The sequence below is a fragment of the Thunnus albacares genome, chromosome 4, assembly GCF_914725855.1.
Source record: "Thunnus albacares chromosome 4, fThuAlb1.1, whole genome shotgun sequence".
Lineage (NCBI taxonomy): Eukaryota > Metazoa > Chordata > Actinopteri > Scombriformes > Scombridae > Thunnus > Thunnus albacares.
In genome coordinates, this window is record NC_058109.1 from 23,806,441 (window position 1) to 23,826,529 (window position 20,089).

Consider the following 20,089-nt stretch of genomic DNA (forward strand, 5'->3'; position numbering starts at 1 on the left):
TGAAAACAATAGGAGGGTAGGTAGGGGTTGTAAATGGCAGACTCACCTCGTTGGTGTGTTGTTCATGGAGGCTCTCAGCATGGTTGTGCCCGGTGCTGCTCTGCCCTTCACTCGGCTTGGGCAGCTCCTCCTGCAGCAAGTTGAGCTGAAGTGGAGAACTCGAGCGAGAGCTGGAGAATAAAGCCCGGGGCTCAGCCGCCTCCTCCTCTTCCCCAACAGAGGAGCTGGCTCTGGGTGAGCAAAGCAGAGGGCCTGGGGAGGTCTGAGCGAGGGGGCCAGGCTGGCATTGGAACTGGGGCTGAACGAAGGGGACACTGCCTGGGGCAAATCCTGTCATGGTGATGGGTGCCTGGGGCAGAAAAGAAGGGGCGGACGGTGGGTAAATGGACGGATAACCTGGAGTGAAAGTTGGGTAGTTGGGCAGGATGACAGCCATGACTGGAGCCATGTAAGGGTTGACGCTCTGGGCTGAAGTCATGGCCTGCAGGTTGTGGAAGTTTTGGATATTCTGCAGATTCTGGATGGGCTCCATCTGGATTGGTTGCATGCATGACAGGTTTTGAGTAGACTGCATGAGGTTGAAGTTGTAGCTGAGCTGGGTTTGGTCAGGAGGCTGCAGCACCACAGGAGTGGCTCCAGGCAGCTGCTGTGGTGTGGGTGGTTGCTGTGGGCCAGGTTGAGTCGCCATCATGGGGAAGAATGGCCCTTGGAGTGGGGATGCCTGGTTGTAGGGCGAACCCATCTGGGGCTGGGAGGACTCTGAGGAGGGCCACGAGGAGTCAGGAACATGGCGAGGCGGGCCAGCCGGGGAGGCATAGCTGTCTGAGGAGCCCTGGGGTTTGGGCCGCTTGTGTCTGGGCTTTCCTCTCCGAGAGCGGTTCCACCCAGCAGCGCTCACTGGACGTAAGTAGTCACCTGTGGTGAAATGGACATAGGCTGCAGAATAACTTTGTTCGAACAAGTGAAGATATCCCTTAAAAATGATATTAGGCATTCGCTGAATCCACACATGCTGTTAGTCATTTAAATATATACCTCGGTGATGGGAGTGATGGGAGCTGTTGTCCAGCTGCAGATAGGAACTGTAGGGGCTCTGGAGGATGCGATGGCGGAATCGATCCACATACTCTTGCTCCTCCTTCTGGGTGTGAGCTGATAGTACCTCCTTGGTGAGACCTACAAACCTTCGCTCTTCTGTGGCAGGACTCAGGGCTGTACGGACAGGTGTCGGAGCAGCATCAGTGGGCTCACTGCCCATCGGGGCATCCTCCAGTGCCGTGGCCTCTGTGGGAGAGCATCGAGGAAGAAACACATTCAATAGACAGTTTAAATGCCTGTTTAAAGACTCCGTGCTTACAAATTCTAAATGAAGCTTTAACTTCCATATGCAGTTAATTAAAATGTGAGATCTACAGTTGAGTTGCAAGAGAGCATCTGAGTGAATCTTGTGATCTGACACACAGATAAAAGGCTATGTTTATATACCTGATTCAGGCTGGGGGACATGGACGATGGTGCTGCTGTATGAACACTGGCTGGTGACAGATACCACACTCATGGCCTTGGTGGACATGGTGATGTCTGTCAGAGGCGCTCCAACTACTGCTGCTGCTGCTGCTGTAGGGCCCACTGACACCTCACTGTCCAACACCACCACTGCACACAAAGGAGAGACTACATAAAGAACAGTTGAAGTTGCTTTTGCAAAAAAATATAACAAAATTCAACCATTTCAACAAATGGTGACAGAAGAGTGTGTGTGTGTGTGTCTGTTTATACCATCTGAGCTGGCCTGAGCTGTGTCAGTGGCTCCGGCAGGCTTGTCATCTTCTGAGGTAGAGGATGAGGAAGAAGAGGTGGCCAAGGAATGAGAGTCACTCTTCCGTTTAAGGGCTGGACCTGTACAGCTCTCCAAATATCTGGAATAGACAAACGAACAAACACACACACCAGACATGCAATTAATAGTGTGACAGGTGCTTTAGCATGTAATACACTGAAATCATCTAGGAGCATCATGACGATACAACCATCACACACCTGATGATGTTGTCCACACAGTTGATCTGCTGGTAGGAGGGAATGTGTGTTTGCTTCCTGCCCTCTTCATGATCTCGGATCTCAGGGTTTGAGGCTGTGGGGGGCTGACGTGCTGGGGGGATAAAGGATCATTTTAGCCACTATTAAAATATTTGCAAACTTAAAAGTATGTATTTTTCAAAACGTTTTGTGCTTACTATGCGTTGGGTTGCATTACCTGTGGCTGGTTTGCCAAGAAGAGCAATTTTGTGGCTGGGCTCCCGATATGCCCGCTGACCCCAACTCTTGAAACTGTTCACATCAGCACAGATTTGGTGCAGAGTCATCTGCAATCACACACACACACACACACACACACACACACACACACACACACACACACACACACACACACACACACACACACACACAATGTATCAACATGATTAACCCTGGCAGTAGTGTTAAGGAACATTGGCTTCCTGGCTAGTGATATCATTGATGTCTCACCGGTTCCCGGTGTGAGTCCTCCCACAGGTTACCATTACTGTCACTTGAGGAAGCTACACTGATATAATGCTCATGAGAGCCGTTGCTTCCCAAACTCCCGTAACCACTGGAACCATTGTTATGGACCGGCTGTGGATAAAAGACAAAAGAGTCAAGGTTACTAGAGAAACTCTGACACATACACAAACATAAAAAAAAGATAATTTCAGATATCCTTGTGTGTTTGTACAGTGTGTGTGTGTTTGTGTTACTAGGGGTGACACATCTAGTTATGTATGTGCTCTAGAGCTATAAAAAAGATTCCTTTCATAATGATATTAAACAGACAAGCTAGTTACTGGTATTTATGAAGCTTTAAACTGCAAATATTTGATCTTTTCTCTTAATTAATGAATAAAATAATAAATAAATAATGATCAACATTAATTTTTTCAGCACTAAAATAGTCACCTGCAGGAAGAGCTTATAGATCTTGGCTTGCAGATCTTTTATTTCTTCATGGGTGACTGGGAAATACTCCTTAGTCCGAGCAGCAAACACATCCTCATTCAGTGGACTCCTAGAGACAAATAAGACAGTACAGTGATGTCATCTTTCTTATGATGTCATACACATATCCAACCCTCCATCTGAGCACACAGACAGCACTGAGACTTTATTTGTGGATATAAATTGTTAGTTTTATCTTTGTATGGTCCTGAATTTGTGTGAGTTTGTCCTTACGTCCTGACTTTATGTCGTCCGATGATGAAGGCCACCTTGCGGCTCCAAGGGTTGATGAAGCTAGACCAGCTGGTGTCCAAGGTGATGTAGTCTCCATTTTGACAGCGCAGACGCACCGGCGAGTGCTCAAACGGAGGCTGGCCTGCATACTTCAACACTACACATGACATGAAGAAGAGTGAAAAACAACAAATAATTTTTGTTACTAGTTAATCTACTGATTATTTTTCCATAAATAAATTAATTGATTATTGGTGCACAGTGTCAAAATCAAAGACACATTCATATATCGATATCCTAATAGGATCTATACACATGGTTAGAAATTCACTAATCAAAAAAAAAAAAAAACCCTTTTAACTGCAACCTCCTTTAACGCTCACCTTTCCGGTGCATAGACAGCATGAGGGGGCGGTCCTCTGGGTGAATGCAAGTCAGCAACGACGTGCCAATCAGATCTTGAGGAAGGTATCCTAGCAATGGCACAGCCCTGTGGGTAGTCACCATGAAATTAGCTTAATCAACACACTGCCATTTTATAGCTCAACATGAGCTCTGATTGTGCACATCTGAGAGTGTGTATTGACCTGTCATCCACTTCCAGGAACACACAGCCAGGGGAGTGTGTGGTGGTGAAGATGCGCTTGTCCATGGGAATCCGAGGTGCTGTACGAGTAAATAATTGTCACTGAGATCTTTCTTATATGCTAAGTAAGGAATATCTCTACATGCTGATAACTGCATGAAATTAGATCTATTAGAAATGGGCAAACAAATACAAATACGAAAGTCAATAAACAGTTTGTTGTTAACTATTCACTGGGCAAGACTGTGTACAGTTTGTGGTGCTTAAAACAATAATGATAATAATAACAATAATAATAATAATAATAATAGTACCCTCATATCCGGAGATGATGCGTTCAGCAAGCGCCAGGCAACACGGCTCCTCCTCCTCCCCACTGCTTCCTGTTCCCTGCACCTTCAGCAGGTAGGGTGTGATCCGAAACGGGTTATAACGCATCTCACCCTCGCGGTCCTTCCCGCCCCTAAAACACATTCATTCAAATTTAAATTTCCACAGTGATGAAGTCGAAATAAGCCATATTACTCACTTAATATCAAACTCTGGTAAATGATATCAAACTGGAAACACATGCTGACGACAGCCATATGTACGTGTTTAATCTACCAATGCATGCTAATTTGTTCTATCTTTAACTGTATGGCTCAATAAGTCCCATATGGTGGTCAGGATGCAACCTGGGATTTGAAAAGTGGCCTTCATGTGCTTAACTGAAACCTATTGGTAAAAACTGGTAATTGTGGGTAGTTTCTGATCATTTTCTGCAAGAATCTGTGGAATTCATATTTTCCGTGCAAACCTCATTTTCCCAGAAAGACTTTACTATTGAGAAACCACAGATTTATGGGAGGCCTTGTATAGGAATGTTCCCCAGTGGAATTAAGATACTGAACAAATACTGACCTGATTCTGCAGAAGAAAGACTTGACCTGGGCACAGTCAAACAAAACGCCAGCTGCAGAGACAAAGAACAGAAAAAATATTGAATTATTTCTCTCCCCGTTATAACTCACAAAGACGTCCACTCTGGTACAAACCATCTCAAAGTTAAACAAAAAATATTTATTAAAAAACACTGTCGAAAGTCAAATAATCACTACCAGTAAAGTTTTAAAACACCCCCATTTTTCCAGTTTTTATTGAAATTTAAGCAGTTCAAGTCTAGTGAATGCCCTTTAATGGTATTTAATGGTACAAAAGTAAGCAGTAAATTGCCAGAGGTTAAAAAAAAAAGTTTAGGTTGCCAAAAACTGAAAATAATGTACATTTCAGTTGTGCAAAAGGCCTTTTTCAGGGATCAAGTAAGGGGTTAAAACTCTAAGCTTATCTGCAGCAATGGCCTTGAAAGTTGAGGCAAACAATTCCTACAGGTGCCCCAACTTTTGTTGATTACTTACACCCTGTTTGTACAAAAGCATGGATGAGGAAGCGCGATGGTGTGGGGCTTTTTTTCTGGATCCAGAGTTGGTGACTTGCACAGAGTGACTGGCACCCTGGACTGCAGAGCCATTCAATACCCTCTGGTCAACGCCTAGTTGGTCAGGGGTTCATCGTACATCAAGATAATGACCCAAAACATACCTCCAGGCTATGTCAGAACAGCCTTAGAAGAAAAGAACAAGACAGAAGGCTTCAAATCATGACCAGTACAGTCATTGAGCTGGTTTGGGAGGAACTGGACAAAAGGGTGACAGCAAATGCAACACATTTGCGGGAACTTCTGTAACAGCGTTGGGAAGAACTTTCCCAACAATATTTCATTTCCATTGTAGAGAGAATATATGTTTGGCTGTTCTATCTGCAAAAGGTGGCTTATTTGATGATTATTTGAAAATTTTGTTTAACAAAAGACGCATAATTTTTGTTTTATCTCCAAGTGTTTATGTGTTCAGTGCTTTAATTTCAGTGTACATTGAGACATTAACTATGTACATTTAAATAAAAACTGGAAAAAATTGTGTTCTAAATCTTTTGACCAACAGTGTATATTTAAATATAAAATGAAAAAAAATCTAAAACTGAACTTCATTTTTTTTTGTCATTCATTTGTTTTTGTAGTAAAAGGTAAAAAAATGGTAAAATATTTTTAGAGTCAGTCTGTTAGTAGTTGCTTGTGTTTTGTTAGTATTTATGGTATTAAATAAAGAATGTGTTTTGAGTAGTGTCCCAGGGACCACTAATACAAACTTAAGATTGTAATTAAGAGGAAAACTAAAAGAAAATCTAAAATTATCCAACATGGAATGAATCTAATTGAAATAAAAACTACATAACAAACTGAGCTTGAAAGTTCATTCTTGACCTTAACCTACAAAAATAAAAACCCATCCAGAATGTAAGACATGTGGTACAAACACACCTGTGTGTGAGTTGCTCCAGGGTGGCAGATGCGGCTGCGCTGTGTGTGAGTAGAAGACATTAACATCTTGGTGGAAGAGCAGCTCCACAAACTTGGCCGACTCCAGGAACTTCCTCTTGCAGCACAGGATACTGGGAGCCTGCTCCGACGCATACAGCACACGGCCGCTCGACAGCGCGAAAACCACCACGAAGGAGTCCTACACACAGATACAGAGAGACGTACGCACGCACACGAAGAAAGACACACGCACACAAGCAAGCCAAGTCACAGACACACACAAAGGCAGTAAACACACATACACTCACACATCCGCCCAGGCGTGAGGTAAGTTAAGGTACTGTACATGTGCATGCATGTATGCAAGTGTTTGTTCTAAATGCTGCAAGGCTTTTTTGAGACTGTCTACAACTGTGAAAGGAGACTCAAATCAGCAGCAAAATATTATATAAGAGCAGCTCACAAATAATCCTCTATAATTATGCAAGTAATGTCTTGTCATAACTAGAGTATGTGGTAATTTTCGGACAATAAAGTCACAATAACATCAGTTCCTGTGTGTAGTGTTGTTTAAAGGTAGAGTCAGTCATTCTGGAGAAGGATTGTTGATATTTGAACTAAACACCCAAACTAATACACCCCTCCCTTCATGCTCCTTCTGAACCTCTTATATTTATTGATTCATTGATACAGTTAATAAGTTGAAAACACATATACAGCACGATATTTGTGGGATTTAAAGAGCTGCATGCTCAGACTAAACATGACAGAAACAGACTCAGAGCGTTAAAAAAACGTGGGGGTTCTCCATGAGACTGTCTCATATTCAGTGTGGATTGATACAAAAATGGAAGCGTATCTGTTCCATGAGAAAACACTTTCTATGTGAATTGGCCGCGGCCCCTCTCTCTCTCCAGTTCACCAGCCCTCCCCCACTATTCGACGGGGAGACTGTCATGTCCTCACACAGACAGCTACTCTGATGACTTCCTCCTGTCCTGTGCACGAGCGCCCCCTGCTGACTGGCTGAAATAGTGTTGTGTGGCTCGGTCTGAGCCATTGTTTTTGTTTCCCCATTTACAGAGCCAGGGCTGTTTTCAGCCTTTTTTCAGTGTATACAGAGAACTGACGGACCTGGACCATGATGAGGTATTCGCTGAGTTTGACAAAAAGCGTATTGAACAATCTTTCTCCAGAAAAACTGACTCTACCTTTAAGTGTGTGTTTGTGTGTGTGTGTGTGTGTATGTGTGTGTGTGTGTGTGTGTCTGTATACCGTGTTTTTAAGGGTGTGTTCAGAGATGACTCTCTCCAACTCTTCCAGGGTGCAAACAGTGGCGTCTCTCCTCTCATCTTGGTTTTTCATCAGCAGTTTGTAGTACTCACTATTGGCTACAGAGGACAACACAAACACACATGCTGCTTTGTAACGACACTGTATACAGTGCTACATGAAAGTTTGTGAACCCTTTAGAATTTTCTGTATTTTTGCGTAAATATGACCTAAAATGTGATCAGATTTTTACACAAGTCGTAAAACTAGATAAAGGGAACCCAATTAAACAAATGTGACAGAAACATTAAACTTATTCATTTATTTATTGAGGAAAATTATCTTACATATTTGTGTGAGGCAACAGTATGCAAACCATTGCTTTCAGTAACTGGTGTGACCCCCTTTTGCAGCAATAACTTCATAACCAAACGTTTCCAGTAAATGTTTATCAGCCCTGCACATCAGCTTGGAGGAATTTCAGCCCATTCCTCCTTACAGAACAGTCTCAACTCAGGGATGTTGGCGGGCTTCTAAACATGAACTACATGCTTCAGGTCCTTCCACAGCATCTCTATAGGATTAAGGTCCGGACTTTGACTGAGCCTTTCCAAAACATTAACTTCCTTCTGCTCTAACTATTTTTTGGCAGAGTGACTTGTGTGTTTAAGGTGGTTGTCTTACTGTATGACCCACTTTCTGATGACCTTCAGTTCACTGACGGATACTTTACATTTTCCTATAGAATTTACTGGTACAACTCAGAACTCATAGCTTCATCAATGAAAAAGGTTCTTATGCTGAAATGCAGTTTTGCTCATCGCCAAACATAACGCTTCTCATTCGATTTTAGTCTCATCCATCCGCCTTCTGGCTTATCCATGTGGTCTTGAGTGAACCTTAGATGGCAGCAATGTTCTTTTTAGAGAGAAGTGGCTTTCTCCTTGCAACTCTGCCATGTACACCATTGATGTTTACTGATCTCCTGATGGTAGACTCATGAACATCGACTGTAGCCACTGAAAGAGAGGCCTTTAGTTTCCCGTTACCCTGGGGTCCCTTGTGGCCTCCCAGAGTATTACATGCCTGCTCTTGGCGTGATCTTTGTTATTCGACCCCTCCTGGGGAGAGTAACAACAGTGTTGGATGTCTTCCATTTGTATATGATCTGCCTAACAGTTGACTGGTGGAGTCCAAACTCTAAAAATGGTTTTGAAACCCTTTCCAGCTTGGTGAGTATTGGCAACTCTTCTTCTAAGGTCCTCAGAAATCTCCTTTGTTTGAGTCATGACACACTTTCACAAACCTGTGCTGTGAGGCTCAGACTTTGAATAAGGCAGGGCCTCCCAGACTCACACTTGATTGTCATCCCAATGATTAAAACACCTGCCTCTAATTTCCCCTTCAAATAAATTAATAATACTAGAGGTTCACAAACATTTGCCATTACAAATATGTAACATTGGATCATTTTCTTCAATAAATAAACAAACAATTGTAAGGTTTTTGTCTCATTTGTTTAATTGATGTCTCTTGATCTAATTTTAGGACTTGTATGGAAATCTGATCACGTTTTAGGTCATATTTATGCAAAATAGAGCAAATTCTAAAGGGTTCACAAACTTTCGAGCAGTACCATGTATCAGGATAGTTTAGAGAAAAATGCTGCTGTCACTGACACTATTCTTCATGTGAAAGAAAAAAACTGTTTCAATTAGAAAAACACGGGTTCATCAGTCTGTGCATTTTGCCACATTACCTTGCACTTGCTTGACGCAGTTGAGTGCATAATGTAAGGCCTCCACAGTGCTCGCTTTGCTGCGGCTGCGTTTGTCTGATGGAAGCCTCTTCTTCATCTCAGCCACTGTGGTCATCACCTCTCTGTGGGCCTGCTCTTTTCCACCATCTGCATGCTCACTGTTACACACACAGTCACAGAAGCCATAAAAGTTAAGATATTCAGGTCAGAATGATGCAGAAGATTTGGTGCCTGTTAAAACTTGAGAGCATACCAGTAGTTTTCATTGTTTTTTTTGTATATCATATATAACACACATGGTGTATACTTTATATTTCTACAGATCATTTTCAAAGCAAACCATACAATTGTTTCAGTGCATGCCTTACCTACTTGATCCGGATCTCACAGTAAACTTTTAGTCTGCTTTATTTTATTGTTACTAGTTTTGTCATTGTTGGAGTCATTAAATGGTACAGCGGTTGGCAAGACTGTTTTTGAAAACTCTTCCTTGCTATGTTCGAGGATACTTTTATGGCTGCTGAAAAGAATCACAATTATAGGCAATGATGTCGAAAAAAAAAAATCAAGCCCTAAGCAAACATGGATTGTAAATTTGCATTAAAAAAGGTTGCAGTTAAGGCAGACAGATTTTGAGTCTTGGATTTTGGAGTTATCCACAATAACCTCAACAGTCTGAACTTAAACATCAGACAATGTTAATGGAAACTTGCAGTTTAATACAACATTTTTCATACCTCTGGTCATTGGTTCTAGTGGTTATGATTAAATTGTACTCAACAATATAAATGCTGAGATCATTCTATTGTAAATATATATTACAGTTTACAGCCTGACTTTCCTGGTTCACCTTTGACCTACCATACGTGCAGTTGCTATGTGGAATTTCTTGCACAATGAGCAACATTACAGGTTCACTCACTTTCAGTTTTACCTCCAAAGTGGTAGCCAATCTGATTAAACTTGAGTGCTCATATGTCTTGTTCTACTGGACCTATTTTTTCCCCAATCGCTTTCGCTTTCCCAAGACCTCAGCAATTACAAGTACAATTAAAGTACAATTATAGTATAATATTATAACCCTGTACACATGCAAAGTAAGTGCCATGGTATGCTGTGATAGGAGATGACAACAACGTAGGTCAAGAAGTCAGTGCATGTGGAATCAAGAGAATAGAAGGGCAAATACCTCTTGGTGGAGACTGAGGTGGATCCTATGGCGCTGCCAGGGCTATGATTGGCTGAGGAGGAGAGGTCATGTGATCCACTCGTCATCTCCTCATCTTCCTGCCCCACCTCTCCACCTGAACCTCCACTCTCCTCTCCCCCAAGGCGCTCAGACTGCGCCCCTCTGTCCTGCTGCCCTGATGACGTCCTCTCCTCCCCTCCACCTTCTGTGGCTGACGGTAACGCAGGCTCCTCCCCATCTGGACTGCTGTCCCCTCCTGGCATCTCTGCACTTTGGTCACACATCAATAGCAATTTGTCCAATTACAGTAGTCGGTAAGGGTCTTCATATGATCAACAAGGGGAATGGGTTCCATGTGGCGACGGTAAATTAGTTTTCATTCAATCAGTGTTGAATGTTGGATGTAAGGGTCTGCCTTAAGCACTGTAAAATACAAGAAAACAAGAAGAGATCATAAGAAACAGTATCAGAATTAAATTTGTACAGCTGGATTAAGAGCAGAGAAGAACTAGTAGTTTCTGGTGACCAGCCAGATAATTTCTTAGATACTTTCTTGGCTGTGGGAGCCCTATGCCTGTGAAAATGGGATCCACAGATCATGTGGTTATAGCACTGCCCAGTTTAAAATGTAAGGGTGGTGGTTCGCACCTAAAGAGGTACTCATCAAGTCACCATACCTCCTGAACAGCCTGCTCAAACCCCTGCAGACACATTAGGGGTGAGGGGAAAAAAATTGATTCATAGATGCGGGCGAATTTGAATCAATTCACAAATGTCAAAAATTGATTTTCTAAATTTTAGTTATCTAGTGCTGTGCACGTTCAAAACATATCTGTTTGGAATACGTCGATTGCTTGGTCTCCGGCCAGTACTTCAACGCATAGTAAAATTAATACAGTTGATAGCTGCATTTAACAATAAAATGATGTGCATCCTAAAATAAAGTGGATCAATCATATTGGGTTCTTAGATCGTTCCTATTTTCTGTGCCATCAGTTCAGATTTGAATAGGTATGTTTGCTCCAAAGATTTGTGCTTTATCTGTAATGAGGCTTCACAATCACCACGGTCTCAGAACATATGAGACAAAATGGTTTTGAACTGGCTGTGGAAATTACGTCCTTCGTTTTTTGCACATAACTACAGTCATTGTGTATTGGGCTCTGAGCGCTTCCAAAACACGGGTGACCTACGCTCAACCTAAACGCCTCCTATGTAGACACAATGGTTCGCGTGCTGCTGCTGCTGATCAGCTAAATGTGCTACTCACACTATGTTTGCCCTAAAAGATTTCTGCTTTGTCTAGAGTGGTGCTTCGCCATGGTCTCAGAACATATGAGACAAACTGGTACTGTCCATGGAAGTATTTGCTCCATTTTACGCATATAACTAGTCAATGTGTATTGGGCTCTGAGCGCTACCAAAAGGCGGGTGACCTACCCTCAACAATGTACCTGAACGCCTCCTATGTAGACACTTGTGGCTGATCTGCTAACACTATGCTTTCTGTCTGTCTGTCTTTGTGTCACGTCTCATCTCTGGTCTCTCCCTGACATGCAGGAGTCAGTTGGCAGAGCCCTGAAGCTCCGCCCTGCCCCTGCACAGAGCAGAGCGGCTCATTGAGCACTGGTTTATTCAAAATGTATTAATATTAAACGTATCATGTGTCCAAATTGCACCAAATTCAACACAGCACTCCCTTTGTTCCCTGGCCCAACACTTGCCAAGTGTGGAGTCGATCTGATGAACGGTTAAAAAAATATGTGAAGGACATAGACACAGACATACAGAGATTCCTTCCTTTAGTAGATAGATAGTGTGATGTTGATGGAACAAAAAAAGGCAGTGGCAAGCATTTTTTAATTTAATGACAAATAATTACATTACAAAAAATAATTGCAAGTCGAACATGAAGTATATTGTGAACTTTCTATGCGTCATCAGAGACTAATGTTAGTGGAGCAGAGCAGCGATCAGCAGTAATAAACAAGGCTGTCTGGCCAACACAAACTGCAGCACTTAAACAACTTAAACCAACTCTGAGGTGAAGACAATCACTCAGTGCTCAGTCTGTTTCACTTCAAAAACCCTGCAGCTGTTCAGCGTGTTGGACAGCAATGTCTTTCCCCGGAGCTAACAGTGCAGCAGAGAGGCTGCTCTCCACTGCTGGAGACATGATGTTAATAACAACACAGCAGAGCACTCCACCTCCCCCTCATTTTATTATTCTCATATAGTAAGGAGACTGTAAGATGCTTTCAAATTAATAATTAATTAATTCATTAACTTTTTAAAATAAAAAGGCTGTGGACAATTTATCTTAATTGCCAGTTATGTTTCATTTTGTATTTAAGTGGACTAAGGACCAGTGAATGGTTTAGCACACAGTATAACGGAGCAAGAGACTGAAAATAGAGCCCCCTTTTCTATTCATTCAATTTGAGAATCGGTTTTGAATTGATTATTGATTCTGAATTGGACATCCAAGAATTGGAATAGAACTGAATGGTGAGATTCCCAAAGATTCCCACCCCTAAGACATATCATGCTTGTTTTGTGCTGAGACTGTAAAATATGATGATATATATCTCATTGATCATCATGTTAAGATTTAGTGTTGCACATGGGCTTAAAAGCAGTTTAAAATAAAGACCCTAAATTGTTGAGATAGAGCAGCAGCTTGCTTAACTCAAACACCAATGAATGTATACTTCTAAATTTGCTCTGCTAATAGTGTTTCCTGTGTTTTATGATGTGACAGACACGTGCTGTTTCACAATTCCACACTACACACTCACTGTGTATATTATGTAATAAGTTTATGGTACAAAGTTTTTGCAGACATCAAACAAACTGTGATTTACAATTGTTACTGCCACTTTATCTTTACAAAGAGCCAAAAAATTGTCTTCCTAAAGATGTTCTACTTATTTTTTTTCTCTTTTATAAGGTCTTTTGGAGGTTGTCTTAACACAATTCACAAGTATAGAATAAAGTTTGACAGATTGTAAGGAAATTGTTTTAATAGTAAACATTTTGATACAGGTATAATTAATAACTTAAATTACTTTAATGTTTACTGTATTTAATTCGGGTGAACCGATTTCAATGTCCTGGTATTGTGTGTGCTGACTTACTGACATGACTTACTGGGACACTTAATGTTAGTAATGCTGTGAAAAAATCTATTAAGACAGGAGAAAAGGCCAAATTCAAATACCTATAACATGTGCCAAACGTGCAAAAGTTGCACAGACATAAAAAAAGGATTTCTTGTTGTCTTCTTGTGACACTATAGTAAGTACATTATTGCCAAATATAAACAAATAGAATGTTTTGCACGGTGCATGTGAACAAACACAGTCTGGCTTGTTACATAATTTATTGGACTATCTGACCATCACACTGACTCACTGCTTTCTGACTCACTCCCATCATCTACAATTTACATGTATGGGTACATTTCATCCATCAATACTGCCAAGACCAAGCACAAGTCTGCCAAACTCCAGTCATAATAGACCTCCAATCACATAATAATAATTATCGTAAGAAACTGTTCTCCAAGTTAGCTGCCGCTCAGTCATCTTAATATCAGTTATTAAAAAACCAAACTGCGGCTACACACAGCTACTTAACACACAGCAGTGAGACAAGATGAGTGAGACACAGAGAAAGAGGGAAAGATAGAGGGAGACATACTGAGAGGCACAAACAGAAGCCAGTGAAAATATCCTGCACCGTTTATCAGGTCGACACTGCAGGATTACATAACCAGCTTGCTCAATTATACCTGTATCGTGTGAGCAAAATGCACAGACACAAACTCATGATCACTGTGGTGTAGATGTGATGTCCTGTCCTTTCCTTAATGATACACACAAACAGACCTGGTAAGGCCACACAAAGGTGACGGTGCTGAGCCTGGTTGGTACTTTGTACTCCCCCTTCACCCCCTTCCCCACCTTCTCAGAGGAGAAAGGAGCCAGTTTGAATTCTTGTTCAAAGCACATTGTGATCCAAATGTAAACAAAAGGTTACGTGCAGCACTACAATTGGTGATTGGCCCATGCTATCACTCCCAAAGTGATTGACAGGTCATTTAATACAAGGACTATCACATGCAAATAAGAACATCTTACTATTATTAATGTTTTCTGACGCTAAATTTGCTTATTTTTAAGTTAAATAGTTAAACTGTTGAATTTCATGTGAATGCAATTTATATAACCAAAATAAAAATTACATAACTGAATGGAACTTTTAACAAGAATAAGAAGGAAAAGTTTGACAGAGCAGGACTGCACTTTATCCTGCCTGTAAGTGAACATAGATGGACTTTCTGAGGTTACAGATGTGACGGAGTTGGCTTTACTTGGCTTTAGGGATGGGCAATGCGGCCAAAAATGATATAAATAAGAATATTTTCCAGTATTGATCCACATCACAGTTTGGCAATTGTATACAACATCAACTACCTTAACTAAGCAAACTTGGTTTCAAAGTCATAAATGGTGTTCCACTGTTATGTATAATATTACCAGAGACCAAACCAGGACTTCCATAAATCATTTTGTTTTTCATTACAGCTTCCTCATTCATTTGGACGGCAGAAATGTATCTAATAATGATGTGATAATTTGACAAATCAATATACAATACCTCTGAAAGTTGCATTATAACAAATACTGCATTATCACCATACTCTACTTGGCTTGTGGTAAACTATAACACTGCAGGCCAAACGGGAATACACAACACCCTCTGCTGCATTTAAGGCCAGTTTGTCTTATCAAATGTGGGGCCAACACAAAATATGTTGTCGATACCAAAATCTAATGACAACATTTCTTCATTGGATCAGAAATGTCCTATTTTGGCAACTGGCCTTCTGGCAAATAGAAGCCCTAAGTGTGTGTGGGGTCAAACAACAACCATGTAGTGTTTGTGCTCAAGTCAAATGAATGAATCTGCTGAATGTCCTCAGTTTTTTCACTTAATGTTTTCTCTTTGATCCTGTCAGCTTTAAATTGTACATGTATGCAACAACCGAAAGAGTGAGTCATTAGAGGACTTATCCTGTTATCTCAAAGAGCTTCTCAGAAACTGTCAAGTCTCATGATTTGAACAGTCTGCAGTGGAATGAAAGCCTGTTGAGCGATACTTGCATATATACACAACACTAATACAATATACACAAAATTCCTGCAGTTAAGGAAGTAAAAGTCTGACAGGATAAACATCCCAAAGCCCACAACATTTGGTTATGAAATCACCAATATTACACTCATAGATTGGCAATATGTAATGTGGTCTATCTACACCTTAAGGTTATGGTTTTTTCCTTCTGTTGTATGTGCTGGCATGTGGTGACTATTGTAGTTTCCCCTTTGGGGATCAATAAAGTATATCTACCTATCTATCTATCTATCTATCTATCTATCTATCTAAGGTCAACTAATATGAGAGGTTTTAGGTGCCACTGTACTGAGTGACCTCTGACGACAAGTTAAATATTTATGGTGTTGAGGTCAATACAGCCAGTTGTAGTGTGAGTAGCTTCTAAGTTCACCTTTAAATAGGTCACCTCAAAAAACTGACTTCATAACTACAATTAATACAATTAAACATACACAGATAAACTAACTAATACATTTAAAGTAAACACTAACACCTGTTTTATGTGCTTTCATCCACTGGAAACAGAAAACCTTTTCAGATTTCAAAAACAACAACACACAACCCGTTCCTACTCATAACAAACGTGACACTAATTTGACAGTTGACTGCCCCCTCCCCACATGAACCCACTCACCTCAACAACCTCAGTAACCATAGTCCACCTTGCACTTGAAGGGGAGCGACTACTACTACTGCAACGCAAACTAAACCACAACCTCCATTCATTATTCAGTAATGAGATTATTGTGTATATTACCACAACTGGCAAGCAGCAAATTAAATTTTGTGACACATTACAATGTAAATACTAAATGTAGCCATTGGCATTTATTGTCAATTATGACACGCCTGCAAGTCCACAAGTGGATTTATAAGCTTTCTCTTCTAATATTACTGGATAACGTTAACTGATAGCTTGTTAGATAGCGTAACGTTACTAGTTAACATCAAAATGTACTTGTTATTCAGGCACCGTAAGCGTGTCGGATCAACAACAGCTAACTTACAAGTGTTTAATAAGTCGCACAGCCCAGCGTCACTCGCTGGCTAACGTTACAGCTCCTTGACTTATGGCAGACATGTTATTCAGCTTACATGTCAGCAATACACACGACTGTCAACTGCATACAGCCACAACACAGTTCACTGTTTGGAAATATAACGTTAGCTAAAACGACACAATAATCACTCACAACGGAATATCGCGATTAAATTTCATTTGTTTACAAGCGCTGTTCTATGTGGTTGCTACTGAGGGCGAGGTTGTTAGCTAGCTTAGCTACTTAGCCAAATCGCTAACGACACATCAAATCTTTGGTCTGCGGATGAAATATTTACCTTTTCGATTCCACGTGTGTCTCAGCTTCAATGCCCCGAATTAAATTACATTAAGTTGCTCGCCAGGCCGCACTAAAGGTATATATTTTTTAATGATGTCCCAGTCACGTAGCTGAATCGTCATCTACTCCTGAGCGCTTGACACATTTGTGCAACGTGAGGCCGGTGCAGCAGAGCTCCGCCCGCTACGCGGTGATTGGACAGGCGAATTTTGCATCTGTCGTGTGATTGGTCAGCAGTCTGCAGTGGGCGTGACTGTGGCAGCAATCTGTCAATGGCGCACAGGCGATTCACGTGGATGTACATGTTACACAACAGAAAGACAACAAGCCCGATGAAGCCTGCACAAGCACCTACTCAATAACCGCTGCATCCTCCTTTCTACAACTGAATGAATGAACAGAGCCGCTGTACGACCCAGCCGATGCAGTTCACAAGTTATTTTGTGATTTTTTTTTCTTAATTTTTGTAATTGTTCTGACATTAAATAAATAGTATTGTTGAATTAGGTCCAAGACCACCAGTATGAACAACACACAGGTCTTCATGCACCTATATCTTTTTATATTTTGTCTTGATGATTTTTTACAGTATGTATGTCAAACAACCTTGAATTTAAACTCAAATAATGTTTTTTTTTATACAAGATGTCTTGTCCTTTGAATCTTCAACTCCTCCAAGACCAATTCTATCTGATAACACGTAACAAGATGTCTATCATGTATTTGAAATGTAGTAAAGTGTAAGAAAGGCTGGGTTACTAATTGGGCAAAGAAGTGAACTACCCTAGGGCTCCAGGTTCTCTGTGGTAATGTCCACTGTTTGTTTTAAGTGGTTATTACATAATCTTGAAGCCCCATCTTGTGGAGGGGCCATACATTAAAAGTCTAGTTTTAATCTTTATTATTTCAGTTTATCTTGTGCTTATACTGTAAACATTCCTACATTAATACCTGCTCAACCAAGTAACCGCAAACTAATTACTAACACATTCATAATAGAGTGTGGGAAATAGAAGGAGTGGTCAACACGGGCCGGAGCTCATTTTTACACCAGGTCCCCCTAGAGGGTCAATCTAGCCCTGAGTTCAAGAATTTTACAAATGCCTTCTGTCTAATCGTAATCATAGCTAAGAATCCGTGCTGGATTACAGGACAGTAGTACTCCTGTTATGTGTGTGTGTTTTTTTTTGTTCAGTAGTCTATAGGAGTTTATAAGGATTGGGACTCGTGGGGGTTGGTTAATAACTAGGTCTCAGGCTCACAGGAGAAAACCACTGGGGAAGTAAACCACAACCCTTTTATCCAAGCAATGAAATGCAGTGACAATAGCTGACAGTTACTTTTATTACCATTTTAACGGTGTCAGTGAATCAGCTGACAGCCAGAGACCTGCTCTGCAGTGTGGATGACAAACTGGATCATGTCCTTGAATTGGTTTGGAGTTATGGCTATATCAGACTCAAGAAATCAGACTCAGGAATCAAGAATGATTAGGACCAGTACTGTCTGCTAGACAGCAAGACTCAGCTTTAGGGAAGACATCTGACATTAATACTGTTACAGATCAGATAAAATAAAAACACTCAGACTGGGCTTTGTGATTTAAATTCAATCTGTTTTATTCAAGCAATAGGCATTTGGGCAAAAGAGTAGAATTGCACTTATTTCCAAATGCACCCCCAGTAGGTAGACATAAGCAAGGCTTGGAAGTTAGAGAGTCTCACATCTCTGGTGTAGACAGGAGAGGATGATGATAATTCCACTAATCTGTGATAAAAGGCTGGCCTGTAAAACATTTTCAGTGGCCTTTGAAAACATTTAACGATCTCCTTAATGGCTACAGCTTGACTACATCTATATAAACATAAAAATTTATCAAAAGTCCGTATTTGTGTTAGTGTTTCATTTTGTTACCAAAGCTTGTGATAGTATCATGCATGCACTTGAAGGCCAAATAACAAATAACTGTTAGTTTGCAGTAATCAAAGAAAATAAGAAATTCCAGAAAGTGTGATGTTAATGTACAAGGACAAAGTAATCCCAAACTGTTTTGATTAAAATACATTTCTTCTAATAAGATGGAAGCAACAGCAGGGTATGTAATCATTCAGTGTTGGCATAATACATCTCACACTGTCATTGCCCGACAAAAGTTTTTCTCCACACTCCAACACCCATGATGCTCGGCAGCAAGTGAGCACAAACACAAAAAATACTTAATAGTCTCCCTAAGATTAATTTTACATATAATAATTTGCAAAAAAGCTATTATTAAAGGATAATACAACTAAAATAGCACACTTAAGTCCTTTGTATTGATCAAATAGGACACATGCCAGTGTGACTATACAGAAGACTTAATTGAAGGTTAATAAATTCAGCTGAATAAAGCAAACAACACAGCCTTTGTTTGGAAAGTCAGATCATTCAGAAGGCACAACTCTTAAACTGGCTGGTATATTTGATCAATAAGGTGTGGCTGTATTTTTGGTTGTTCTCCATTGGAGAAACCTATTAAGGCATCTGTCTAAAACTACAATTCCTTACTTTTTTTGTGCGTGTGAATGTGTGTGAATATGTCACAAAGGCACACTTTCTGGCACATCCTGGAGAGCACCTGATTAGATAGTGATGATAATTCACCACGGTCTAGACCCAGTGTATCACTGTTTTTTTTAAAACATTATGGCAGTTTTGTCATGCTGTGAGACTGTTGGTCTTAGCCTATAGGCACTTAAATACAAGCTCATTCTAGCTTATACTGTACACCAAATCCTACCTGAGAGGATGGACATGGACAAGTATGATAAGGTTCAACAGTGTGTTCCTCATAAGCTTCTTTGTTGTCAGGTGACCAATGAAATACCTCTTTATTAAATCCAAAATCTAATATCTTAAACAGAGACGTCAATCAGCGCTCAACCATGTGCATAAATAAAATAAGGCATTGGATCCCACTATTCCCAAGTCAACTGTAACCATTTGAAAAATAACAGACCAGCAAATTTTTAAAAAATGAGGAGAAAATCCAAAATATTGGTGTTACACACTAAAGAGTCAAAATGTTTGCATGTTGGAAAGGAGTATCTCTTCAATGATAAGCAGGGTTACCGTTACAATGAAAACAAACCGAGAACAGAATATCTTCAAA

The 20,089-nt window shown here is 40.7% G+C and overlaps 1 protein-coding gene across 3 annotated transcripts in view; it reads right to left on the reverse strand.

Annotated features, from left to right (window-relative positions):
* per3 (period circadian clock 3) overlaps nt 1-17,092 on the reverse strand; it is a 20,248-nt gene extending 3,156 nt beyond the window's left edge. Inside the window, exons 1-18 of one of the 3 annotated variants that reach the window (XM_044348204.1) lie at nt 16,937-17,092; nt 10,418-10,840; nt 9,229-9,386; nt 7,473-7,588; nt 6,198-6,396; nt 4,742-4,793; nt 4,153-4,301; nt 3,840-3,918; nt 3,636-3,742; nt 3,253-3,409; nt 2,980-3,088; nt 2,530-2,658; nt 2,258-2,366; nt 2,041-2,152; nt 1,780-1,919; nt 1,486-1,656; nt 1,036-1,284; nt 47-915 (exon numbers count right to left, since the gene is read on the reverse strand). In XM_044348204.1, coding sequence (XP_044204139.1) covers nt 47-915; nt 1,036-1,284; nt 1,486-1,656; nt 1,780-1,919; nt 2,041-2,152; nt 2,258-2,366; nt 2,530-2,658; nt 2,980-3,088; nt 3,253-3,409; nt 3,636-3,742; nt 3,840-3,918; nt 4,153-4,301; nt 4,742-4,793; nt 6,198-6,396; nt 7,473-7,588; nt 9,229-9,386; nt 10,418-10,701 — 3,189 coding nt within the window. In that variant the 5' untranslated portion in view covers nt 10,702-10,840; nt 16,937-17,092. Of the gene's footprint in view, nt 1-46; nt 916-1,035; nt 1,285-1,485; nt 1,675-1,779; nt 1,920-2,040; nt 2,153-2,257; nt 2,367-2,529; nt 2,659-2,979; nt 3,089-3,252; nt 3,410-3,635; nt 3,743-3,839; nt 3,919-4,152; nt 4,302-4,741; nt 4,794-5,235; nt 5,348-6,197; nt 6,397-7,472; nt 7,589-9,228; nt 9,387-10,417; nt 10,841-16,936 lie in introns of those variants that run through there. The other 2 variants (XM_044348203.1, XM_044348205.1) reach the window with 2 other exon arrangements.
* Between the last annotated feature and the right edge of the window lie 2,997 nt (nt 17,093-20,089).